Source organism: Delphinapterus leucas, chromosome 4 (genome assembly GCF_059928025.1).
Source record: "Delphinapterus leucas isolate spDelLeu-1000000601 "Yukka" chromosome 4, BTC_Dleu_Yukka2, whole genome shotgun sequence".
Lineage (NCBI taxonomy): Eukaryota > Metazoa > Chordata > Mammalia > Artiodactyla > Monodontidae > Delphinapterus > Delphinapterus leucas.
Window position 1 is genome coordinate 59,165,391 of NC_143132.1, and position 26,248 is coordinate 59,191,638.

Here is a 26,248-nt window from a genome sequence, read left to right on the forward strand (position 1 = left end):
AGTGAACAAGGGCTTTTGCTTAAAATCCAGTAGTAGGTGAGAAAGGACCCTCTACCAAACAAGTATAGGCTTGAAGTTCATTGTAAGGACTCTGGCTTTTACTGTACATGTGCCTTCCAAACCATGATTTTTCTTAATTTTTACTCGTTGGGATAAATCATCATCTATTTCCCAGGGATTTAGCTTTTTCTCCTTGCCTTCCCATGTCTAGTAGGAAACTACAAGAATTCACTCTGTAAACCAACAGTTTGCACAGGGAAGATCAAGGAAAGGGTCATTAATTCTGCTTTCCTTATTACTAAAAATACATAAACAAGTTAACACATCCTTTCAGTTTGGTGAACAAGTAGAATGCTTTCTCAATACATAATCCTATAAGTTCAAAATAGCAGTTTTATATTTTATGTGGGAGGTTTTTTTCTCTTGCTCCTCTCTCCCTGAAACTAAAAAGTTTTAATAATTGTGTATTATTTAAATGCTGTATGCCTAGTAAATTAGACGTTTCTGATAAGATGACATAGTATGCAAAAGAATCATTCGATTCAAATGTCAAAAAAAATATTTTCAAAGTTGACTGAACAATCTTAATTATGATGGGTTTCACAGTAAACAAATGTAAGCGTAGCAAGTGTTGGAGTTCTCATTTATAAACTTTTTTTTTAACTTGGCCCAACAAGACATCATTTTAAAACCATTCTTAGAAATAAGTATTTAAAAACTGCAGGACTAATATTTCGCTTTGTCATGGAAAGGGAGCAAAGTAAAATCTTCTTAGAACACCTGAGTAACTTCTTGAATAGAGAGGAACAACCATGTCCATGGATATTTCATCCTACACTAAGATTTGTAAAATTTTAATAAAGGCTTAAAGAAAAAAAAACACTTAAGCAAGAAATCGCTATTCATTTACTATCATTGCTCGCTTTTCAGAAAGGAAAAATAAAGATACAATAACAAAAAACTTACCATAAAGGGTTATAAAAGAAAAACTCGAATGCAATTCTATTAATTTATCTTTGAAAATAAGAAAGTCAGTCACTGCTGTAATAGCTAATGTGTCACAATTTTTAGTTTAAAAATGCTGTTATTGCCAATGTAAAAAAAAATTATGTATCTAGAAGGGTCAAGCTGCTCCGTATTATCACTGACGTCCAAGATGAACTAGTTTCAGCTATTTTAAAACTTGGGAAAGGGGGTTTTGCCTGTAAACTGGGTTCAACGGTACTGAAAGAAATAATGTTGCAAATTTCACCTTGTTCCACTGAAATCTAATAAGCTGCGACCTCATTCACAACTTACTATTTCAAACTCCTAATTACAAGACTTACTACTAAATTTGAAAGAAAAAAAGTAACATGTCATTTTAGTACCAAACAGATTCATTTCTTTAAAATAAGCAAAATCCTTGTTTAAAAAGTTCAAAAGACTTCCGAGGTTAGGATTTAATGTTCTAAAACCCACTTAGCTGCGGACTACGCTCCAACCCGACGTACCCAGACGAGCTGAGTTCTGGCGGGTGAAGTACGCACAGAGCGTCGCTCCAAGTTTACCCTAGAGAACAGCTGGATAAGACCGCGGGAGGGGGCTGCACCTTTTCCCGCGTACCACCCTACACCGCTCCCCATCGGACAACACCGTGACTCCCCCGGCGTCCGGTCCTCGGTCCCTGCAGAGCCAAGCGTGAGCTTGACAACCCCCGGCAAGCCCGGCTTACCTTGAGGACCGGGGTCAGGTACTCAGCCACTTCCAGTGCCTTTCCCTTCACCGTGTTAATCACATTCTGCATCCTGGGGCCGGAGTAGCAGCCGGCCCCGCGTCGGAGAGGAAAGGGCAGCCGGGACAGTGGTCGGGAGTCAGAAAATGTCCCCGCTGCCGCCGACTCGCCTCAGCACCGGCCGGCAGCACCCAAGGGGACGGGACGCGACGGGAGGGACGGGACGAGGGGGAGGGGCGGCCGGCGCGGCGCGCAAGGGCAGGGCGCGCGCTCCTCGCGCCCCAGGCAGCGCGCAGCAGGCCAGGCCCAGCTGTCACCTGGCCGCGAGCGAGGGCGGCGGGGCTAAGCTGGAAGAAGAGGGCGCACGCGCACCCCTTGCCCTCTCGGGAGGAGTCTTCTCTGCCAGCCTTCACTCGCGCCCCTTCCGGCTTCCGCTTCTTACTCTCGCCCTCTGGCCGTAGCTCCGCCGCCACCTGGGCCTCACGTGACACAGGAGTCTCCGGGCACGTGACGCGAGAAAGGCCGCGCTGGGGCGGGATCGGGTCGCTTCTCCCCTCCCTCCGGAAGCGTAACACTGAGCGCGCCTGCGCAATGGGCGCCAGGTCCGCTTTTGCTCAGTCGGGTCTTTATTGTGCTTTTCGTTGCGGAATAGGAGGGTTGGGTCCAAAGGCTTATTCGCCTTTCTCTTCCTCCCATAGGTTCTCTGCGTATGGACCCTAAAAGCTACCGCTGCTGCTGCTGCGGACCTAGACAGTTACTGTCTCAGCTTTAGGATGTACGCTCTTCCACTAGAAGCTCTTCCAAGGGACCGAGGTAACCGCGCCCCCCCGGGACAAGGAAGTGCGCGTGCGTTTGAGGGGAGGGCGCCCCAGACGAGATGCCTCCTGCGCATGTGTGACAAGAAGGCGTTCCTAGATCGTGGAGGGAAAGCTGCTCTTCCCGAGAAGGGGAGGTGTCTCTTTGGCCTTGGTAGGTTTACGCCCACCTTGGGCTGTGGGCATTGGTATTTCCAGCCCATCTCTCACCAAGCCCCCAGGCGCTGTGCACTATCCTTACTCTGGGTTGCTTTGGGTAGTTACCCGACCTGGAGTTTAATGGCCTTAACATATCAAAAGAGGGCCTTAGAGCCATTGATTTCTAAGTCGTCTTCTACTTCCAACAGTAGTTCAGTATAAATTAACACAGTGTTTCAGATATTTCTATTTCGGTCATTATTGTAACGAAATCTTTCCCATCAAGCTCTTTTTCTTCCTCCTATGGAAAAACTGCTACTGAGGAGAAAAATACAAATATGAAATTATCTTCTAGAGCAAAGTTGCTCATAAGAATGAAAGTTAAAGAATTGCTTTTCTGCAGAATCCTGCAGTCCTAAAATGTTCTACCTTTGGCAGCACTTCTAACCTGGCTCTTGCCTTTTCAATCTCTAGAGTTCCCCCTCCTATCAAATTTTGACTCTTTCCTTTCCCCATAGTTTCCCTTGTACTCCCCAACTTTTTTGCTTTGTGTATAGGCATAACCAGACATCTAAAAAATTCCTTTTCTGTTCTTCACAAATCAGTGGTATTTGCATTATGCTTAATCTGCCAGCAGGGTTGCTCATGAACTTGTTCTTCTCTTTAAGGCAATTAAAAAACAGTGGAATGGAAAGCAATTATTGTGGTCATCCCATGTTAAGCTCCTCTTCAGCAATGTATACATTCCTGCTGGGGGCTATATTCATTGCTTTAAGCTCCAGTCGAATCCTACTTGTAAAATATTCAGCCAACGAAGGTAAGTTAAGATTTGGAATATGTACGGAGCACTGCCATCTAATCACACTTTATCTTTCTTGTCTTTAGTTTCCCTTGTATATAAAATGGGGATAATACCCTTTAAAGTATTCTGCTTCATGCCAGTGATAAAGCATGTTTAAATTTGGCTCTTTAAACTGTCATTCCTTACCAAGAAAAATTTTTGATGCTGAGTGAAATTTGGGTCAGTTAAGTACAGGATCAAAACCTTTGCAGAACAGATCATAACATCTGACTGTTGGTTTAATCAACAGGTGTTTCTGGGCCTATAGCAATATATATTATAACTTATTTTGAAATAGGAGATACATTTGGTCACTTGGGGTTTGTGAGGTACTATTTTAACTACATTATCAATGGAGCAGTACAGGTTATTAGCTTTGATAAATACATACTCAGGAAATCTTTTATTATTCTTAATGTAAGAATTTGTATTTAAACAGTTTAATTCCACAAAACTGTGTTGCGAACCTCTCACTAGTTATTGAGTACACGTAAAATCATGACATCATGATCGTTAATGGTCTGCTTGGGGAGTCAGATGTGTACATAAGTCTCTTTTTCAGTTAACATTTCTCTGCCAGGTGCTGGGCTAGATATTACTAGCAGAGTTCAAAGTGCACAAGATATAGACTTTATTCTCAAGAATTCACAGTTTATTAGAAGAGAAATACATGTAAATGCATCATGAAAATACAGTATAATAAGTGCAGTTCTATACCAAAGATACAGAGGTAGTTTTACATAGAAAGTGATATATTCTGTCTGGGAGAGCGTGATGTGGACTGTGAAGCAGTCAGGGAACACTTCCCTGATAAGGTGACAGTTGATCCACAAGAAGACAAGGTGGGCAGAGGTATTCAAAACAGAAGCAACAGCCTGTAAAAATTAACAGATGTATTAAAAAAGCAGGATGGGTTGTGAGAATGTGCAGTTCAGAATTACTGAGCAAAAAGTTTTAAGGACTTGGACGAGGGGGGAAGGAGTGCTTAGCCAGAGAGGGCAGTAATGATCAGAGCGCTGAGGACTTTATATGTCACGCTAAGCATCTGGGACTTTATTCTCTAGGCCCTAGAGTCTGGGAGACAAGGAATACTTGGAGGAATATAAACGGCAGGGTAAGATGAGAAAGACTATTATGGTAGCTGGATGGAGAGTGGACTAATGGGGAAGAGAAGTAGCCAGTTAGGGGGTTATTACAAATTCAAGCCACAGATGATGAAAACTAACCAAAGCTTTTGAAGTAGGAATTGAGAAGAGAGGATAGATTCAAGAAATATTCTAAACATAGAAAAGATAAGACCCGGAGAATGTGTGGAATGTGGAGATTAAAGGAGATGAAGTATTGGATAGTTCAGAGGTTTCTGGTTTGGATGCTGAGTAGATCAATGATCTCAACTGAGATGGAGACTAAGGAAGGAAGAGCAGTTGGACAGAGCTTAGAGAAATTAACAGTTTTAGCTCTTGTACCTTCCATGAGGCCAGGAGCTGTGTCCTTGTTTACTGCTGTATCCTGCAGTGTTTAGCACTTCACACATGTCAAGGAAATGCCAGTTAAGTGAATAAATAGGAGATAGTCATTCATATGGATATGTTTAGTGAGCATTAAATGTTCCAGAATACAGATTTGGAAACACTTATATTAAATTGACATTTAAAACTCGAGGAGCGGAGGGCTCATTCAGGGTAACCACACAGAATGAGAAAATAACAAAGAGCCAAGGAATGCCAGCATTTAACAGGAGTGCTGACACTCAGAGGACATTAAGAAGGAATTAGAGAGGTGAGAGAACTAAATGCACATGACTTATAGAAGGGAGTTTGGGAGGAAATTGCAACATCAGGATAAGATAAGGATTAAAACCCACTCTTGGGAATTAGTAATTAGAAGATGTTTGGTAATCTCAGGAACTAGGTAGTTGGAGTACTGTGGTGGGATTAGAAACCAAACTGCTTGGGGGCAAGATCTGAGAGGAAAGTGGGTACAGTGGAGATAATGAATATTGACACTTTTATGGAGATTAGGAGGAGGTATGGTAGCTGGAGAGGAAGGATCTTATATTTTATTTTTTTTGGTTGGGAGTTTTGAACATATTTGTAGGAGAGGAGAGGAAGCCAGTTAATTGAAAGATAAAGGAGATACACTGAAGCCCGAGGAAATAATTATTGGAGCAAAGCCCCTGAAGAGAAGGGAAGGTTTTAATGGGGAGAATGGGTAAACAGTGGGGCCATGGCTCCTCTCTCTGGGAGTGAAGGGAAACCAATAAGGATGAACGTGGCGTAGATAAGGTTGAAGTGTGGGCAGAGGAGTGGAGAGAGGTCACACATGATGCTGTGATACGATACGGGATCAACCATGAGAGAAATGCAAGGAGAAAAACAAAAACGATGAAAAGCAAGAATGAGTTAAAGAGCAGTGACAAGAGTTTGAAAGTTGTGATATGAAGCCCCCCCATTTGTGTGCGTGCATGTTTGCTCATGTGTATCGTGCTAGAAAGTAAAGCAAAGTATTGTTGGAGGATAATGGAAATGTGATTTCAGTATAACTTTGAGCTCAGAAGAGGGAGGAAGAGATGTTTTTAACTGAGCTTTGAATAATGGAGAAAGTTTAACAGCCAATTAAGTGCCTACTAAGTGCAGAACACTTAACTGCCAGGTTTAGGCTGTCTTACAAGACATGATCCCTGTCTTGTAAGAAGCTTACTTTTTAAAATTTATTTATTTAATTTGTTTGTTTTTATTTTTGGCTGTGTTGGGTCTTCGTTGCTGTGCGCGGGCTTTCTCTAGTTGCAGCGAGCGGGGGCTGCTCTTTGTTGCGGTGCACGGGTTTCTCATTGCGGTGGCTTCTCTTGTTGCGGAGCACGGGCTCTAGGTGCGTGGGCTCAGTAGTTGTGGCGCACGGGCTTAGTTGCTCCGCGGCATGCGGGATCTTCCCGGACCAGAGCTCGAACCTGTGTCGCCTGCATTGGCAGGCGGATTCTTAACCACTGCGCCACCAGGGAAGCCCCAAAGCTTACATTTTAAGGGTAAGACGTACAACATAAAAAATAACTATAATACAATGTTACAAGTACTGTTATAGAGGTTTATAGGTAGTGTTACCCGAAAGCAGGGTTCACCTCTTGGTAGGTGTTGAGCCAAAAGACACAACCAAGCCAAAGATCGGGAGAAGGAAGGATTTATTATTACTTGTAGCAAGTAAGGAGGACACCAGGGATCTTTCCCAAAGCAGTGTCTTCCCAAACAGCAAAATTGGGGAAATTTTAAGCTAAAGGGTACATGCATTTTATGAAGGGGCTTGGGTGGTTGACAGAATCCAGCTTTAGTTGATTGAAGTCAGGAGGGTCAGAAAAGGTCAACATCATCATCCAGTTCTAGTTGATCTGGTGGTTGAGCAATGCAGGCTCATCTTTACCATTGAAACTGAACTGGGAGTCTTTACAACTGATATATTACCTTTGCTATTGTCACTTCTCTTGCTGGATAACAATTTATTCCTGCATTCTTCTGTTCCCTTAAGATCCTTAATTACTGAGACCTGTTCAAGGACAAGCATTATGGCCAGGCTTAAGTCACAAGATGGCTTAGGCCAAAAATGGCTTCTCTTATGTCCAGAAAGCCACGCCTGGTTCTCTTTCTCCGGGAACCCCCTACCCTATCTGTTTACACTAGTGCTACAGGATCAGAGATGAATAAAGGATTGACTATGCATAGGTTGTGAAGGTCAGGGAAGACCACAGAAAAGAGGAAGAAAGAGTGTTCTGGGGAGCAAGAATGTCGAGTTGGCTTTTTTCCTTTGTACTTGGCTTTTTTCCTTTGTACTTGGCCAGTTTTTTCATATGACAACCAAGGGAAACAAGCAAATATTTTTGAGAAAATGCATTCCTCAAAATAGTAACTAATAAAATTTATGTTTGTCCTTGGCAAAATCATAGAGCAAGTTGTTTGTAAGCATTTTAGAAAAAGGAGAGAAATAACAGCTAAGTCAAGATATACTAACCAAACCTCATTTCCTAATTAGATTGACTTGTAGGTTGGGATATAGCTTCCTGATTGGTCAGTGGGTTTGGATGTGTCAGTGTGTTTGTCCACCAAAGAGCCCTGGGCCAGTTGCCTCTTGCCTCAAGCCGCTTCCTTCTGTTACCACAACATACTGTTTGTCCCAGAGTGCCTAACAAATATTGTTTTCCATGTGTACCATGATATGAAACAGATAGGAAAACTCTGAGTTCAGGGAATATCACAGACAGAGTGTACCTTGATTTAAGAAGGCAGACAAGTCACACAAGAGGAATCATGAGCTGGGTAATAATTCAGCCACCTAGATTGATAGCTGTTTGATTAGTCAGGCCCTGATTGTTAGTTAATGGTCAACTTAGAAGGTGATCTCTAATGCCACAAAGCTTTCTTCGCCTGTAGCCCTAGCCTCCTCAACACATTTTTCAGGAACTCGAAGGAAAACATGAGAGGCATATCTCTCAATTTCAAGGATAATAAAACGCTCAATGAGGTAAGGTGAATTCACGTTAGGTGAATTGATTCAAAAATCCAAAAGAGCCAAAACCAACTGCATGAAGTTTAATATAACCAGTCTTTTGCGGTATGCGGGCCTCTCACTGTTGTGGCCTCTCCCACTGCGGAGCACAGGCTCCGGACGCACAGGCTCAGCGGCCATGGCTCACTGGCCCAGCTGCTCCGCGGCATGTGGGATCTTCCCGGACTGGGGCACGAACCCGTGTCCCCTGCATCGGCAGGCAGACTCTCAACCACTGTGCCCCTAGAGAAGCCCAATATAACCAGTCTTAAAGTCCAACTTTTAAGTTTAGAAACAGCTCTAAATTATTTACTGTATGTAAGCATTATATAGAGCAAAATTTATAATTAAAAAACATTTCTGTTACATTTCAGAGAACAAATATGATTATCTTCCAACTACTGTGAATGTGTGCTCAGAACTGGTGAAGCTGGTTTTCTGTGTGCTTGTGTCATTCTGGGTTCTAAAGAAAGGTGAGTCTTGAAATGGTATTATATACTGGTTAAAAATCACAGAATCAAAAAATTTTAGAACTGAAAGGAACATTTCATATCAGTTAGTCTAGCCCATTAATTTTATATATGAGGATACTAAGATACAAATAGAAATATGATTACTCATGTTTTGCAGGTGAGGAGCAGACTCAGAGAGTAAGTAGTAAGTGTTAATGTGGTGCTGGGTAGGAGGAGGCAAAGCCTGGACTCCAACCCACATGTCCTAGCGTCCCGTCCACTGTGCTGCCTCTTGACTTGTTCCTGTGGTGGGTCACACAGCGAGTTAGTTTTTGTTCAAATTCAGGATTATCTAAATCACTGCTGTCTGACGTGATATGTAGCATACTGCAAAACAATCCCCATTGCCTTTAGGGGGACAGCATAGCGCTTTGGAGTCAGAGAGACTGTATTCTAGGGCAGATTATTTTACTTTTCTGAGCTCCAGTTTCATCAACTATCAAATAAGTATCAAATAAGGGTGCAAATAGTATCAAATAAGGGTACTAATCCTTCCTCAGATCAAAAGTATGTACCCTTTTGTGGCTATTAATTCTCCAGTTATTGAACCTTAGCTCTCTCTACTACTTTGATCCACCTTCCCACATGAGGTAGACACAGAATTTACACTATTAAAGGGCTTGCCCAAGAAGTTGTCTTTTCATTCTCAGAGGTTTCAAGCTTTGCAGAGTTTCTAGTTAGTGGAATACATTTCTTAATCTCATGAAATTTATGAAGTATTTACAGGGGTTAGACTTAAATTGTTTTCTATCTTTTTATTTTATTTTACATTCTCCGTTATAGTACCTTCTTAAGTTTTTGTAAACCTAGAGATAGGAGAATAACTCATACTAGGATGAGCAAAGGTTAATTTTCTCTACTCCCCTATATATAAACTTTGACTTAGTTATCTCCCTTTCCTGATTCCCTCACCCACCACAGCACCACCGTCCCGGCCCCGGGAAAAAAAATCCCAGCATGAACGCTACATTTTTTGTTCCACTTATTTTAACTTGTTGATCTCTCTTGGCTTTATGCTCAGAGTAGTAAGAGAAAACATAAGTGTGTCCTGAGTTGCCTTCTTCAGTAATACGTCTGTCTCAAGTTAGCAGGAACTAAGAAAATCAGTATTCCTAAAGTGTTGCTGTTGTCAGAGATGAGCACAGTGGTGGGGTGAAGAAAGACCATAATGGAATCCTGTGTAGTCCTTGATTTCTCAAGGCTAATAGCCACTTATGAAAGCATGTTCATTAAGTCTCTTTTAAAGAATTATATCAGAAATTAAATACAATTTACTTTCTCTAAAAATATGTGCATTCTCATCAAGCTCATATATTTATTGCTGTATTTCTTTCTTTAGAAGATCATCAAAATAGAAACTTGAGATGTGGTTCCTGGAAGGAATTCTCCAATTTCATGAAGTGGTCCATTCCTGCCTTTCTTTATTTCCTGGACAATTTGATTGTCTTCTATGTCCTTTCCTATCTTCAGCCTGTAAGTAAATAATGACAAAGAAGACAGCATTGAAAAGACAGAGAAATGAATCCTGGAACTAACCTTTCTCTTTTTTTTTTTAATCGTTTTCCTTGGCACTGTTAGTTTCTCATTGCCTCACTGGCCTTCCTGAGGTTTGAGCAGAATCATCTGAGCACTGACTTACCAATCCACTTGCAAGACTCTTCCGCTGTGAAAGATAACTATTAAACTGTGCTGACTGATCTGTGGGAGCTGCTTCCTGACCACTGAATCTAGAGCCATCTCTCTCTGTGTAACCTTAACCAGTCTGCCTATTTTCTGAGCCATCCTGTGGTCACCCACCTCTAATATTAATCTCAACATCCAGGACCTCCAAGCAGACTCCCATGATTAACTCAGAAAATTATACACTCAGTGTACTGCTCTTTCTTACACTTGTTTTAATGTGGTGTATATGTATTCTTTTGGTATGATTTTCATTTTCTGTTAGTCCTGTCATTTAACCAAGTTCTTTAAGGGTAGAGATTATATCCTCCCAATCTAACTGCTATCCATAACTGATAATACTAGGTATACTTCTCATCTCCCCTGGCATCCCCTACGCCAATTTAGAGAGCTGTTAGTAATCAGAATTAAAGTTTGGTGTCTTCTGCTTTTACCTATTACTCAGTTTGGATCACGTGTATATTTTCCCCTCTATATTTTCATTTTATAAAACGAAGGTTTCTATTGCCACGTTTAAGAAAATGTGTTTTAATTTTCTTTAAAGAGCAAGTTCAGGCATTTTGATCATAAATAGAATTTCTGTTGACACTAGTCCTCTATTTGAAGCCTCTTAAGTATATCCAAATCAGTATGAAAGTGGGGTGAAAAGGAGGGGTCAAGAGGGCACTAAGGTAGAAAACAGGAGTTTGATTCTTTTGTACAATTTAAAAGATTAGAACCAGGCAAGGCCAAACTGCTCTGTAAAATAGAATAGTGTTACCATACCGGCCCAAAGGTAAGGACCTAGGCCAGGGCATCACCTGAAGTTGCTTTCAGCTCTGTGATCCATTTTATTAGCAAAAGTTCATTCCATTTAAAATGTGTCCTCTCCTAAATTCTTTCACTTTGTTTTTCAGATCTGAGAATTCCTCCCAACAACATAATTATTCACATTCAAGAAGTGTATATTTGTTGTGTTTTATTTGTATCCAACAGACTACCTCTAAATTTATATCCCTTTGCTAAATCCCTAGTACCAAAGCAGGAGTGCAACTTCCTGTTCTTACAGCTTCTTGCTTTGCTCTTCCTTCCTGATTGTGTACAACCACAGATATTACAAAATAAATTACTTGGCATACATATTCTGTGTAGTGCTATGCCCACACCTCATTGGAAAGAATTAAATAGAGATGCATGGAAGTTTGGGGGCAAAGAGCTGTGATATTTTATTTGTTCTATACTATTGCCTGGACAGAGTGGACACAATTCCCCAGGCCAGCAGCAGTGCTGTAACTGTGATTGATCAGAGCCGCCACTTCCCCACTCTTAACCAGCCACGTACTTTTCTTATCTCCTCTTACTTGTCTCCTAACCAGGGGTTCACAAGCATTCATCTGCAAAAAAAAACCTTAAAATAATGGTTCCCATAAAAGTCAGTAGGAAAAGAGCAATATTGTATTCTTGGAATTTTTGCTAGTTGTTATTGGATTTTACTCTTATTTCTTTAATTCAGCTGCATATTAGTCGTGTTTGCTGGTTGCATAAGATTGTGGATACTCTTTAGGGTTGGTCAATTTAAAGTGACAGCAAGGAGGAAGGCAGTAGGATTTGTTTTTAGAAATTATTAATATTGTCAGATCCAATTATGGGGGCAGTGATAACTTTCATATTTTCTGGGCCAAAATGTATATATGTTCAGATTAATATTCTCATATGTGAAATTTGACTAAATTCACAAAAACAAACCTTAATAAAATCTGGCTAACACCTTTCTAAGTGTTTAGAACAATGTGAATAAATCCAAAGGACTGTCAAATATAAGTTTGGTAGTGAATCACTGGTTTTGAATCACTACAGTTGAACGAGGTATAAATTGATTCAATTCCTAGAGCATTAAAAACGCTTAAAAACCTATACCTCCATCTTCTTAATGTATAAATGGGCCTAACAGTACTTGCTTTCTCTCTACCCACAGAATCAGCGTTAAAAGTCTCTGAGAGCTTGAAAAAGTATGCTTTATAATCATTGTAACCATTATTTCTGGACCTAAACTTATAGAGTTTATACGTATTTCCAGATCTGCACATAAAGATTATTACACAGGCATTTGCTGAATTTCAGCACATTTTCAAAGCCTGTACAATAATTTGATCATATCTACGTAAGTTTAACAAGCAATAAAAATAGAATTTAATCCTCTAGTGAAGTAGCTGCCCTAATAACCCCTCTGGATTTTGACCAAAAAGCTTTTTTTGTCAGGTGAACTTGCACCAAGCTGGGAGATTTCTGAGGTCAGTGCTTTGCTTGGATTGTAACTCTATCTTCTCTTTCTTTCTAGGCCATGGCTGTTATCTTCTCAAATTTTAGCATTATAACAACAGCTCTTCTATTCAGGATAGTGCTGAAGTAAGTAACTTGTTGTGAAAGCATATATCATACTTTAAAATGGCACCGCCTTGTTTCAGATGATATACCCTCTGAATCCCAAGGCCGGGATTTTATTCCTAATTTGCTTTGTGTGTTGGGCAAGTTGTTTAACCCATCTGGAAAGCAGCTGCAGCGTTAGCCTGTTTAAATCCTCTGCGATTCAATGTTTGAAATATATTTTCTTAGCATCTCAAAAGACAAGAGATGATTGGGTTTTAATTATTTTAATTTTTAGTGCCAGATTTTCAACAAAGAATTCAATAGCTTTTTTTTTTTGCAGATTCTCTGTACACTAATAGGGAACCAAGAAGTTCCTAAGATTAATATATTTGTTATTTGGAGTTTGGAGGTGATAAAAAGTGGCAAATTCCTTATTAAACTCCTTGAGATGACTACGTGATTTAAGCTCTAACTGGCAGAGGATTTGCATGAGGGATCTAGTTAAAATTACAATTAATACGAGTGAACTTATTAAACTTTCCAAGTGCTATCACTAATTCATCTCCAGGAGAACGTTTGAATAAAATAAACATTTTTAGTTTAGATAAGCTCTGCTGCAAAGCAAAGGCCAGAATGTCCTAAGGTGATACAGGATCTGGGTACTTAACCCCAGTTTAATTTGTTATTTAATGATGATGATGGTGAAAATAAAATTAACTCTTTGTTACATTTGTTGTGATTGTTTTTATTTTAATTTTACATTCACATTCTCTTTTTAATTTGTTTCTCAATGTGCTATGTCATAGTGTGTTTTCATAATTGATGTGTACAGAAGGATGAAGGGCTTGGTCCATAGGCACTCAGTAGTTATTTGTTGAATCCCATGATGCATTCAGTACCTAAATTATATGAAATTCTTGAAAGGTTTTCTTTTACCCTGAGGAAACATTTAATTTAATAGTTAATGTAAGAGCTGGGAAAAAAATGAACATAGATAGCATTTCATCCAATTTAAATGTTAGAGTCACTGAAATTTGCTTTTGCTATCACTTTCTTCATTTTATTTATGAATTGTGAGACTAATTCAATTCAACTAGCAAGTTAAAGAATGCTAATCCAAAAAAACGTTTTAAAGTCTTTAAAATCAGCACGAAAGTCACTTTGTAGGATAAAAGTTGGCTTCTGAGAAAACATATGTAAGCAATAATATTTTTATATTGATTCCTGTGATAAAATTAGGGATGCACTTCCATAAAGGAATAATTGTTGGCTCTGACACACAGTAAAATACTATTAATAGGGGAGCGATGGTCTCAAAAACATGTATTTTTTTTGTTTTGTTTGGGGCTTTTTTTTTTACTTTTTTTTCAAGTAAAAAAATTTTTTTTTCCTGTGAAGTGACAGTTTATGAGTACACATGGTATTATACTTAAGTTATTATATAATATATAAGTATTATGTCAAAATTAAATTAATAACTGAATTTATCAAAGATAAGTTTAAAGGTATTTCCTGACTTGAAATTGGCTAGTAGCTCTAGCTATGCCCAGAGTTGTTTGTTTTTTTTAATGACCCCAGAGCATGAGCAGGGCTGTGGGCCAAGGTGAGGGGCACTTGGAAAAGCCCTGCCCAGGGTGGCCCGACTGCCATGTGGGCAGCTGCGCGGGGATGCTCTCCACCAGTGACTAGAAAACACTAAGGTCTCCTCAGGGCCTTTCTACCCTATTTCGACTTAACCCCACAATGACCCCATGAGATAGGTGCAGTTAGGCTGAGTCTGTGCCTGGAACCCAGAGCCACTAAGCATTTTGCAGCCCTCAGGCAGCTCCCTTTGGCTGTAGAAGAGGGAGTGTAGGTGGATAGGCTGGGGGCAGAGGGGCAAACAACGTTATGAACTACAGTTCAAACTTTTTTTTTGTTTTACATATTTTACCTCTTAATATTCAAAGCAGTAATATGGATTCTTAGGCATGTGTTTGCTTTGTTGTTAATACCACTCTGTTTTGAATCCTTAGAAGTTCTTTAGATTAAAGAAACAATAAAATCACTCCATTTTTATTATTTCCACAAGCGCTTAGCTCCCAGAATGGGTCTTAGTTTGACTAATTCACAAATCAGCACTTGAAGCTACTCTAAATAGGGAAGCTAAAATGTGGTAATTAATAATGTCTTTTATGGGAATACCTTTTAAGTATTACCTATTATTATACTTTAAAATCAACTTTGTTTTATTTTGATCTTTTTGTTGGTGATAGTGTATGTTGTTTGTTAGTTTTTCCCTATTTAATCTACTCTTCATGAGTCATTTGATGGTCTTTTGCCCGTGGCAATAAAATTTTGACCTAAGAATAGCTTGAGTTCTATCACAAGTTCTTAATTTGTTTGCCATAAATAACTCATTTAGAATATCAAAGCTCTTGTCTTATACTTGACTCTAGCAGAGCTATCAAATAACCTTTCCCATACAGGTAAAGGATATAAGGCTATACAGGTAGAAAAAAATAAGTCCAGTGACTAATGTAAAACTTACTTGTAAGAATTTGAAAGTGAGAAAAAGCGAAAAGTATCATCATTCAAATGTCTTATTCTAAACCCCATGTGAATGCATAGATTTCCTCCTTGAAGTATAGTTACTGGTTCAAAGTGGAAATGTGGCAGGCATACCTCAAAGCCCTATTGGTTTGCTCTTAAGGCTTGGCAAAGTTGTATAATCTTGTTTGCTAGGCTTTAGGGAATAATAATGTCAGCCTGAACATCGAGATTTGGGAGATTAGAGAGCGAAACCAAGACCAGCACTTATTTTTACCTAAAGAATGTATATAAGTTTCTGTGATTTCTTCAAAGGGAAGGGAAAAAATTATTAAAAAACACATTTTGAAACATATGTTGGATGTCTTAGAAGTTACAGTGAACTTTACTTTCTGAACCAGCAGAAAAAATAAAAGTGCCACTCAGTAATAACAAGCATTTCTCCAAAACCATTCATTCACTTGATAAATATTTATAATTTCCCTTGATAAATCTGCCCCTGGTCACTCTTTGTGCTATTTAGAAAGTTATGATGCATGGTTTCTTGTAAAAAGTTACGTCTTTCCACTTAAATATTTTCTTGCTCTGCTTTGGTTTACCACCAGATATGGTAGAAATGCTTATATCTGACACAGTTTGGACCTAATTGTTGAGTTACTAGGAAAACTCAAAGTAGGGATGTCATTTAAAATATATATATATACTTTAGACAATTTAACTTAAGGTATGTAAGTGTCGATTCATCATTCTTTTGATGGTTCAAAGTGGAACCATGGTTCAAAGTGGAACCTTTCCTTTGCATACGTGTGGGGTTTGCTGATTTGGAGTTCTTTGGCTTCTTTCTTGCTTGAACCTACATTCATTACACATCATCTGTGGTTTCTGGTTTCAATTTCATTATAGTGGAGCAAGCCTTAAGTATATTTTTAAAGTAGATTCTTCTGGATTTTTATTATTCATTCCCTAAGCTTAAACTGACTTACCTGTACCTAATTCAAAGGCAAGTTTTTTTGTCTTGAGATTTGCCTTTTGTCCTCCCAAAGCATTCAACTTAGTTTTCATGAAAACAGCAATCCTTTTCATTCACTCATAATTTATGATTTCTGTAATCATTAAAATATATAATTACAATAATGAGGTCACCTGGCAAAAACACGTTTTGGAACAGAGACTCTTTGTGAGCAAACAGTTCACTTGGGAGCAGAGGCCTTCAGGTTCAGCAGCCTTCCAGCCAGAGGCATTCAGCTCTGCGCATCAATCTGAATGTTTTACTGGGGCAGTGGAGAGGTCGGTTAAGTGAGTTTCTACTGTTGAATCACCTAAGCCGTAAGGAGCAAACTTTTTCAAACTCTTTCGTGCCTAATCAGTCATCATTTATAAGAGCGCAGATCCTCAGCTGACTTTATAGGATGATTTATTGTTTTACTTTCTTTGCTAAAAATCTATTTTCACCCTAATCCTTAATAATTTTTACCTTCCTAGAACATTATCTTGAATGAGTAATTATTTGCAGTAGGTACCGGTTAGCTTATTTAAGGCTTTATTTCCTTGGATTCTTTTTTCTCCACGGCAATATTAGCGGAAGATCTATAGCCGTCAGAATTGAAAACTTCTAAAGGACCTGTAGAGTACATCATTGCCTCATTTATCTTGACTTACAGTACTTGGTTATATAATGATTTTTATACACTGAGCACCCATCTTTCATCTCTGTCTTTTCGGTTTCCGTTCCATTTGCTTTCTACTACTAAGTGTGTACCACCTGCACCTTCAGAAGTGTATGTGACTAGCTGACAGTTTCTGAACTCATGGACTATACGGCTGCGTCGGTCTCATCACTGCATGCTAGATCTGGTTATATGGAAGAGTGTAGACACAAGGAGACATATAGGGAGCACAGGTGTGCTGCTGTCTGTGCTATCTGTGCAGTTAGCGGTTTCACAGCATGAAGCTCTATGGAAGCACTGGTGAAACCAGACACGTATTCCTGTACAGGCATCCTGGGAACTCAGAATTATACTTAAGAGGTGCATTGGTCCAGAAGGAGAACTTACAAAACCATAGCTCAGACTCCTTCCTTGCTCTTTCATAAATACATGACCTTAGAGAAGTCAGTTAACCTCTGAGAACCACTTCCTCCCCTAGAACAGAAACTGCCTGACCCATAGTAGGTGCTCAACAAAGGCTCCAAAATTCTTGCAACTTCAGTTCTCACCTGTTGCTTTACACGTCTGCCTTTGCTCATGTTACTCTCTGTTCTTGGTGTCCCTCTTCTCCACCTGACTAATCGATCTTCAAACTTGAAGGTGTTGTTCCCCCCAGAAGCCTCCCCGGATGCCCCCACCTGAGTCTCATACCCCTCTTTCCTTAGTCAATGTACCTTCTTGTAGCCTTTGTATAGACTCTTGCCTCTTCCTGGGTATATTGCCAACTCCCTTTTCACATGAGAAACTTCAATTTATTTTTCATCTTTCAGCCTAAGTGTCATTTCCTCTTCGAAGCACTACCTGACTCTATTTCCAGACTCAGGTGTTGTTCCTCAGTGTACCCCAACTGTTCTGTGTATCATATGTCACACATTATATTGTCATCATGTAGTTCCATGGCTCACTCCGTATTAAAGTGTAAATTCTTTGAGGATGGAGACCAAGTCTTTTTTCTCTTCCCAGCATGCCTGGCACATAGTTGCTGCTTATTAAATGTCTGTTGAACTGAATGAATTTGCAAAATGGAATAATAATCATCACATCCTCCATATCTGAAAAGTTTGTTGTTAGGAAAAATAAAGAAATAAAGCATTGTTAGGACTTCATCAACTGAAACATTGAAAATATTTTTTCCTTGCCTTATCAAACAGTTTGCTGTATATTTTATGATCAGGCCACGAATCTGGGAACTAGCTTCCTCCTTAAATCATTTCTGGGTCATGAATACCTTTGAAAATTTGACAGATCTTTGAAGGATCACCTGGTGGGGGTGGGGAAGACCAGGAATTCCCATGTAGACCTATGTAGAAGATTTGGCACACACTGCAAGAATTCACAGGTATCCTAAGCTCGTCACATTTTTTCTGGTTCATGGAAACTAGATTGAGAATCCCTGCTATAACTTACTTTATCGCGAGATTAAAAAGTGATCGTATCAAACAACTAAGATCAGTTCCCAAGGTAGGAAGGAGGCTTAGTTAAACCTGTAGGTTAAAAGGAAACTTAAAATGAGAAATGACTGAATGGCCTTAAGGGACAGCTACTATAAAAACAGATAAGAAATAAGTTCAAGAGGCTTCCCTGGTGGCGCTGTGTTTGAAAGTCCGCCTGCCAATGCAGGGGACACGGGTTCGTGCCCCGGTCCAGGAAGATCCCACATGCCGCGGAGCGGCTGGGCCCGTGAGCCATGGCCGCTGAGCCTGCGCGTCCGGAGCCTGTGCTCCGCAACAGGAGAGGCCACAGCGGTGAGAGGCCCGCGTACTGCAAAAAAATAAATAAATAAATAAGTTCAAGGGCTTCCCTGGTGGCGCAGTGGTTGAGAGTCCGTCTGCCGATGCAGGGGATGCGGGTTCATGCCCCGGTCCGGGAAGATCCCACACGCCGCAGAGCAGCTGGGCCCGTGAGCCATGGCCGCTGAGCCTGCGCGTCCGGAGCCTGTGCTCCGCAACGGGAGAGGCCACAACAGTGAGAGGCCCGCGTACCAAAGAATAAAAAATAAAAAAAAAAAAAAAGTTCAAGAAGCAGACACACCCTAACGGGTTTCCTTTGAACTTGAATTGTGGGGAATGCTGGCAAAAACAGTATGGTTCATGCAACCAAGTACTCAAGTGATTGAGTTTTCAGTAGACACAGTTGATAGGGGAGGAGGAAAAAAGACTAGTATTAAAATCTCTTTTTTCATCTTTGAACAGGAGGCATCTAAACTGGATACAGTGGGCTTCCCTCCTGATTTTATTTTTGTCTATTGTGGCCCTCACTTCTGGGACTGAGACCTCACAACATAACCTGGCAGGACATGGATTTCATCACGATGCCTTCTTCAGCCCATCCAATTCCTGTCTTCTTTTCAGAAGTGAGTGCTCCGGAAAAGACAATTGCACGGCAAAGGAGTGGACTTTTTCTGAAGCTCAGTGGAACACCACGGCCAGGGTTTTCAGTCATATCCGTCTTGGCTTGGGCCATGTTCTTATTATAGTCCAGTGTTTTATTTCTTCGATGGCCAATATCTATAATGAAAAGATACTGAAGGAAGGGAACCAGCTCACTGAAAGCATCTTTGTACAGAACAGCAAACTCTATTTCTTTGGCATTCTTTTTAATGGGCTGACCCTGGGCCTTCAGAGCAGTAACCGTGATCAGGTTAAGAACTGTGGGTTTTTTTATGGCCACAATGCATTTTCAGTAGCCCTTATTTTTGTAACTGCATTCCAGGGCCTCTCAGTGGCCTTTATTCTGAAGTTCCTGGATAACATGTTCCATGTCTTGATGGCCCAGGTCACCACTGTCGTCATCACAACGGTGTCTGTCTTGGTCTTTGACTTCAGGCCCTCCCTGGAGTTTTTCATAGAAGCCCCGTCAGTTCTTCTCTCCATATTTATTTATAATGCCAGCAAGCCTCAAGGTCTGGAATACGCACCTAGGCAAGAAAGGATCCGAGATCTAAGTGGCAGTCTTTGGGAGCGCTCCAGTGGGGTAAGTTTGTGAGAATGCTGCATTTTTGCCTGTTCTTCCCAAATTCAAAGTGTAGTTATACAAGAAAAGAAATAGATCAGTGCTGATTTGGCACAGGGCGTATTGGATCTCTGTGACTTACCGTTCAACAAACATTTGTTGGACTCCTTATGTATAAGGGCTCATGATAATGCTGTCAGGGGTTGAGAAAAAGTATAAATCACAGTCTCAAGGACCTTATGCATTAGTTGTATCATAGGATATTACAGTCACAGAACCAGAAGATGCATCACAGGTTATCTTGTCTAGTCTCCTAGTTTTACAAGTGAGGAAACAGACTCAGAGAGGCTAACTGGGTTACAGATAGTAAGTGAAATAACTGGTACCAAACCCATTCATTACTCTTTCCACCCCACTGTAGTTGGGGAAACAAGCCTCATTCGTAAGAAAAGTTGATCTTTGACATTAGTAAGTCTTGTTAAGTATAAGTCAAAAGCCTGGCTTCTTTCTTTTCCCTGTAGTTTTTCATAAACCAGAGTGTGCCAGAAGGGCAACCTTGTTTATCTCGCTAAGATGGTGGTTCCCAAGGTTCCCAAAAGGATCGCTGCAAATGCATAGTGATCTCTTGGAGGCTCAAGTTACGAGATATATATTTAAATAAAACATGAAATGGAGTCCTCTATCTCGGTTTAAATTTACAGTTTTCATGAACACACAAAATATGAGATAGTTCACACAATGAACATTTTACTCTTCGGGAAAGTTAACCTATTTCTTATTAGATAGAGTTCATGGCAAAGCTTCCCTCAGTAATGCCTCTGAAGTGATGATATTTACAACAGATTCTTAAGATGAAAAAATTAGAAGCCTGCTCTGATATCAGTTAGAATATAGATTTAGAAACCCTGTATTCTTTTCCAACAGTCTAATAACACTGCTTGCCCTACTTTTTTAGGTAGAAGAAAATCAATGTAGGTAACAAGGCCTAGTTTATACCTATTTCTGCAGCCTTTAGTCATTTCCCTCCAAGACCAGCAGAGGCCGCTCCTTACTTTGCTCTTGTTAACTTTGAAATTCAAATGTACTGAAGTGCATTCCAATTTTTTATCTCATTGTATGCCTGCGGTTAACTTTCCAAGAACTTATTTATTTAATTTCATTTAACAAGATTATAGTTTAATTAAATAAAATCCATGATTTGTTAGTAAGGTTTCTCCTTAGTAATCATTAAAAATGGGACATTTCTAGTTTTGTCCTAATTAATTACTGATTTCATGTTTCCTTTTAGGATGGAGAAGAACTGGAGAGACTTACCAAACCCAAGAGTGATATTGAATCCGATGAAGATACTTTCTAACTGGTACCCAAATAGTTGGCAGCTCTCACAAACCTTATCTTCACATTTTCAGCATGTGTGATATTTATCTTTCCACTTTGATAAACCAAGAACATTTCTAAAGCATAAAACTCTTTGTATATAACTAACCGCTCCCTAAATAATTCCAACCAAAGCTTAGAGTACCCAAAGGCTAAAAAGTTCTAAGGAACTGATGTAAGAATAATAGTATGGAGACTGCATTAATGGCCTGGTACTTAGTAGGTCAAGATATATTTGCAGATTATTTTCCTTGTTCCTCCATTCCAGAAAACTTGTAATAATCATGTTAGCCGTACCCTATAAATATACAAATAGAGATCAGTTTGCCAGATTTTCAGAATTGTGTAGTTACACTCTGCATGCCATAGTCTTCCCTTTTTTATCATTATAAATATCACCTAGGTTGACCCTTGAATTTTGAGGCCATGGAGATAGTCATTTTGTAATTAAAAAGCAATGAGACTCTAAAAATTTGGTTGAAGGACCTTAATAACCAGCCACAACATTGATTTGAGAGTAGTGTAGTCTGTGCTAAATGTTTTGCCAAAGAAGCAAATTTTTCAACAAAAATCTCAGAATTTTAATTTTTAGGAATTTGTGGGTAATCTTATTTTTAGTGGTTGTCTTTTGATGTTTTTCTACACAAATAAGCTTCCATTTAGGTGAAAGTTGGTTTCCAGTCCCCACAGTTATCACTTGTATTTTACATCACTTAAACGAGCGATGGTGGGTTTTTTCTCCTCAGTTTGACCACATGACTCTTGAATTATTCTATTTTGGAGAACTAATAAGCCACTTTTATTAGTTATTAAATAGAACTTATGACTATTTTATATCTTTATATCATACTCTGTTCCTAAATGTTGAGACACTGGCTTCAGAATCATGCCAGGTTGTCAGTAAGACTATTGCCGAAGAGTTCTTTTAAAAGAGTCACTTTGCAAACAAATGACTTTTACTGAAATATGAATAGTATTACTCTAAAAAGAGGAAGGCCAGTAATAAATAAAGCACTTTATAGTAACCATATTGCACCCTTAAACTGCATGGTATTTTTTGAGGTATTTTTGCATGCATCCAGTTGAGTCTATGAGGTAGAGAAGTCAGGTGATAGATAATTTAAAAATGAGAAAACAGAAATGACTTGCCCAAGGCCATATGGTGGATGGTGATGGGACAAGTGTTGGCTTCAGCTAATAGACCTGTGTGTTTATAGAGCACTACACTGTAAATGTGAGCTTTAAGTTGTCGTTTTCATGCAGTCTGTACATCTCTTCTTTCCCCTAATTTTCATACAGATAAATATAAGATAATACTATTACATAATCCATCTGTGATATCCAGAACAATATGAATGGCAAGAGTTGGTGGAAATTTATAAATAAAATAACTATTAAACACTTACCTTGTGTTGCCACTTTGTTATATGAGATGGAATGCAGAGTATTTTTAATTTCAAAACGTAATTTCAAAAGAACTTTTAAAACTGTCTCTTTTTCAGTAGATCTTGACTTCTGAGAATAGCAAAACTTTACCTTATCATAGGCGTTCCATGAGAGTAATGTGAAACAGAAAGATTACTTTATTATGGCAATTCATTTTAAGGTAAAGAAAATCAGCTATAGGAAGACCTCACTTTTAGGAAATATAGCATACAAAACATACTTATTAAACACATAAAATTGCAACAGTATTGTGAAGGTATTGCCTACGGGATATATTAAATAGCAGATCCCACTAATTCATGGAGATTGATTTTCTCATTTACAGTTGCTTTTTCACCCTCCTTTTCAGGAAAGCATTTATTGCCCAAAGCAAGGTTTACTCATCTTAATTTACAAATTAAGTAGAGAGAGGGAAGGAGCTGGGACTAAAATGTGAAGTTCTGATGTGGATGCACTGGAGTACAGTTGACCCCTCAACACAGGTTTGACCTGTACGGGTCCACTTATATGCATATTTTTTTTCAATAAATACAGTCCTATACAATCACCCGTTGGTTGAATCCTCGGATGCATAACTGCAGATATGGAGGGCCGGCTCTGGGACATGAGCATCCTCAGATTTTGGTCCGCATTGGGTCCTGGAACAAATCCCCCGCAGATACCAAGGGACAACTGTATTTTGTGGGCGCTACTATTTTAATAGGAGAGTAACTGGAAGGTGAGAGGTCTAGAAACCATATCCTATCATCTTAGGTGCTCTTGGATCAAGTGTGTAATCTGGGGAGAACGAGTGTCATGTGGAAAAAGAAGTAGACTTCTTTCCTGTTCTAAAGAACAAGTTATAGGGTGATGGTTATTCTTTCCTTATAAGGAAGACTCTCCTAACAAATGATACTTTCCAATAATGGAGAAGCCCTTCCTGAAGAGTAGTAGAGAGTAGTAGTAAATTCTCGATCACTGAAGTGTTAAGGAGAGATTGTATCAGCAGTATGTTTTAGAAGAGATTCCATCATTGGTATAGAAGTTGGACTAAGTGATTTCTAAAGTCCCTTCCTATTTTTAGATTCTCTTCTAAGCAGTTTTGACCTACAACTAATGTGCTGAATAGCCTTTGGTTGGACCACAAGTATGGCCTATAGTGACCTGATTCCAGCTCTGTCACTGGTCCTAGGGTCAAACTTCTATCCAGCAGTGTGCCTAATCCTGAGGGGAAGCAGGATGTGGCTGCTGGTTATAGAGGAAAAGATGGCTTAGACCCAGATCCCAAATGCTTGGCCAGCTGTGTCCTGCTGCCATAGGTTTTCAAGGTCCATATGCAGAGGAGACTCAGGGCAGAGTTACTTTGTTTATAACTCTAAGGCTTTTTGCATCTGAATCCACATGTGGAAGCCCTGTTGCTGGTGACCTGGGTTAGACTATGTGGGGCTGCAGAGAAACCTTTTGCTCTTGTACAGGCCCAACCTTGACCAGACACAGCCCAGGTCCTCCTTGGCAACTTCTCCTTTTACTTAAGTCCTGATTTTTCCTGCGAACTCTTACCATTCTAGTATGGTGAAGGGGCAGAGAAAGTCAAACCCAAAGGAAAGAGAGTGGTTTTCCTTCTCTAAAGCCGAGAGCAGACTTTCTAATACTGAGTAATATATATCCCTCCTTTAAAGGAAAAAAAAAACCTCTCACAGATCAGTGTTGACCTTTTTTTCACTTTACTGTAATTTAAATGCATATGAACATAAAGTATAAACTTCTTATAGTTTTTATACGAAAACCAAAACAAATTTACAATTAAAGTATAAAGCTATAAAAGCAGTAAATTTTCAATTCAAATAGGAATTTAGTTAGAAGGTGATATTTTGCTCAAATGGAATCACAGTAAACCCCCTAAGAGATCTGCAGAACTTCTGTCCTCACTTGCTATTTTACTTGCTTCAAGCACCATCCTGTCTCTGCCAAGAAAGATAACTGAAACCTGCTGACAATGCTGGTAATGCATTTAATCCTGCTGGGATTTATCAACCCATGTCCCTAACAATCCCATACGGATGTGGTGTGCGTCAAGCTGCCAACTCCCATTGGCCGCGATGCCCTGGAAAGATTTTAAAAACGTCAGCTTTATGTGTTCCCTGAAGCTTTGAAAGAACTCACAAATACAATTGCCTAGGCTTGGCACTTTTTTGAGGAGTACTTTTTTCCCTACAACAGTCTTTGTTTCTTCCTCCTCTCCTCTTCTTCTTGATTCACTCTTGATCATTTATATTCAATATTTTGCTAAAAAATTAACCATCCAGATTTTCAAATTTATTTGCACAGGAATTCGTGAATCATGCTCATAATTCTTTTACTTATTTCCTCTTTTACTATAGTTCTGTTTTCTTTCTTATTTTTGATTTTGTGTATGAATGGTGTCTCTTGGTTTTTTAAAAAATAGGTTAATGAGCAGCTTCTAATTTTTACTTTATTAAAATTTATTATGTTCTGTTTTTCTAAAGTTTGTTTTGTTCTTTTTCCATCTTCTTCAAATGTATTTGTTTTCTTTCTTGCTTGTTAATGAACATGTTTATAACTAGTAGAAAAATTCCTTGAAGTAAGTAGACTCCAGGCCAGTCCCCAAAGACTTTAAAATATAGTATTATCATTGTTATTTTTTCTAATTCTGTTTCGAGTCAAGAGTAGTGTCATTGAGGATTTTATTCATACTTTTGTTAATTTCTAGTTTTTATACACTTGGTTGGAAAATGATATCTGTGCTCTTCCTGTTGTTATTTGCATATTTTTATTGAATTTATTATTGTAGCTTGGCTCATCCTTTGTGTAAAAACTTTTTTGAGAAAGTTGATGTTCGTTTGATATTTTGAACCAGTTTGAAAGTTTCTTGTCATATTTTAGATTTATTCAACTTTCATTTCTAGTCTGTTTCACTGCTAGTAGTTACTTCTACATTTTTAAAAGCAAACTTAGAACCTTATTTATAAATGTTTAAACCTCAAAAATTAAAATATGGTCATTGACTCCTTTCATTGAAAGATGAGGAACTTAGGTTATTATATTTCCTCCCAACTCCTCCTTTTTCTTAATAAGCTCTGAGAATTTTATCTAGGTCTGCTACGCTGTATTTCATCTCTTCTAGGACTCATATGTTTTCACATTACCATCTCTGAAATTCGGCTGTGTTAAGTAATGGCATGTTAATATAGCTGCTGCCTCCTGGCAGTAATGAAGTTGTCTTTGCTTGCACATGCAGGCATTTGGCACGTGCCTACAACTTCTTGATGTTTCAGTCAACAAACCACTTAAAAGACCATTTGAGGAGAGGATAAGAGTTCTGGTTGTTGTCTGAAAATCTTTCATTGGTACCTCCTGGTAAGATCAAGAACATGCCAGCATCAGTTTTTACAGAATAAGTGTCAATAGCTTGGAAGAAGACCCTGGAGACAGCAGAGAAACTCTCTTAAAATGCTTCATCATCATTACGTCTCCCAGTGGTGCAGGGAACTATCTGCCTGGAAAACCTCAGACATCCACGACTCTGCGTCAAAAAGGGATTCAAGAGATTCTGGCTCAAAATGTGAAGATATTCTAGAAATAGCTTAATTTATTTAACTTATAGTTTCCCTTTTTATGTAATCAGAAAATGCTACATGATAAATGCAAAGTATTTAAAAGCT

General features: G+C 39.2%; 2 protein-coding genes across 5 annotated transcripts in view; one reads left to right on the plus strand and one right to left on the minus strand.

The window, feature by feature from the left end:
• Positions 1-2,189, minus strand: part of ATG3 (autophagy related 3) — a 28,672-nt gene extending 26,483 nt beyond the window's left edge. The window contains exon 1 of the mRNA XM_022600182.2: positions 1,715-2,189. Within this exon, the coding sequence (XP_022455890.1) occupies positions 1,715-1,786 (72 nt within the window). The 5' untranslated portion in view covers positions 1,787-2,189. The remainder of the gene's footprint in view (positions 1-1,714) is intronic.
• Positions 2,190-2,302: 113 nt separating this feature from the next.
• Positions 2,303-24,267, plus strand: SLC35A5 (solute carrier family 35 member A5). Of its 4 annotated transcripts, none has more exons than XM_022600066.3 (7): positions 2,303-2,527; positions 3,336-3,484; positions 8,413-8,511; positions 9,893-10,023; positions 12,548-12,615; positions 19,004-19,784; positions 21,052-24,263. In XM_022600066.3, exons 2-7 carry the CDS (start codon positions 3,355-3,357, stop codon positions 21,118-21,120), a joined length of 1,278 nt encoding a protein of 425 aa, XP_022455774.1. In that variant the 5' UTR covers positions 2,303-2,527; positions 3,336-3,354; the 3' UTR covers positions 21,121-24,263. The 4 variants fall into 4 exon arrangements, with proteins under 4 accessions (XP_022455774.1, XP_022455638.1, XP_022455701.1 ...); XM_022599930.3 differs by having other exon boundaries at positions 2,306-2,527; positions 9,890-10,023; positions 21,052-22,976; XM_022599993.3 differs by lacking the exon at positions 2,303-2,527 and adding an exon at positions 2,572-2,683 and having other exon boundaries at positions 9,890-10,023; positions 21,052-22,977.
• The last annotated feature ends 1,981 nt before the right edge of the window (positions 24,268-26,248 follow it).

What these genes read in the sequence shown, in the direction of transcription:
- SLC35A5 (XM_022599930.3), top strand. Translation starts at nt 3,355, where the DNA reads ATGGAAAGCAATTATTGTGGTCATCCCATGTTAAGCTCCTCTTCAGCA. An exon ending in AAAATATTCAGCCAACGAAG is followed by an intron (nt 3,485 to 8,412) that starts GTAAGTTAAGAT and finishes GTTACATTTCAG; the next exon opens with AGAACAAATATGATTATCTT. An exon ending in TTTGGGAGCGCTCCAGTGGG is followed by an intron (nt 19,785 to 21,051) that starts GTAAGTTTGTGA and finishes GTTTCCTTTTAG; the next exon opens with GATGGAGAAGAACTGGAGAG.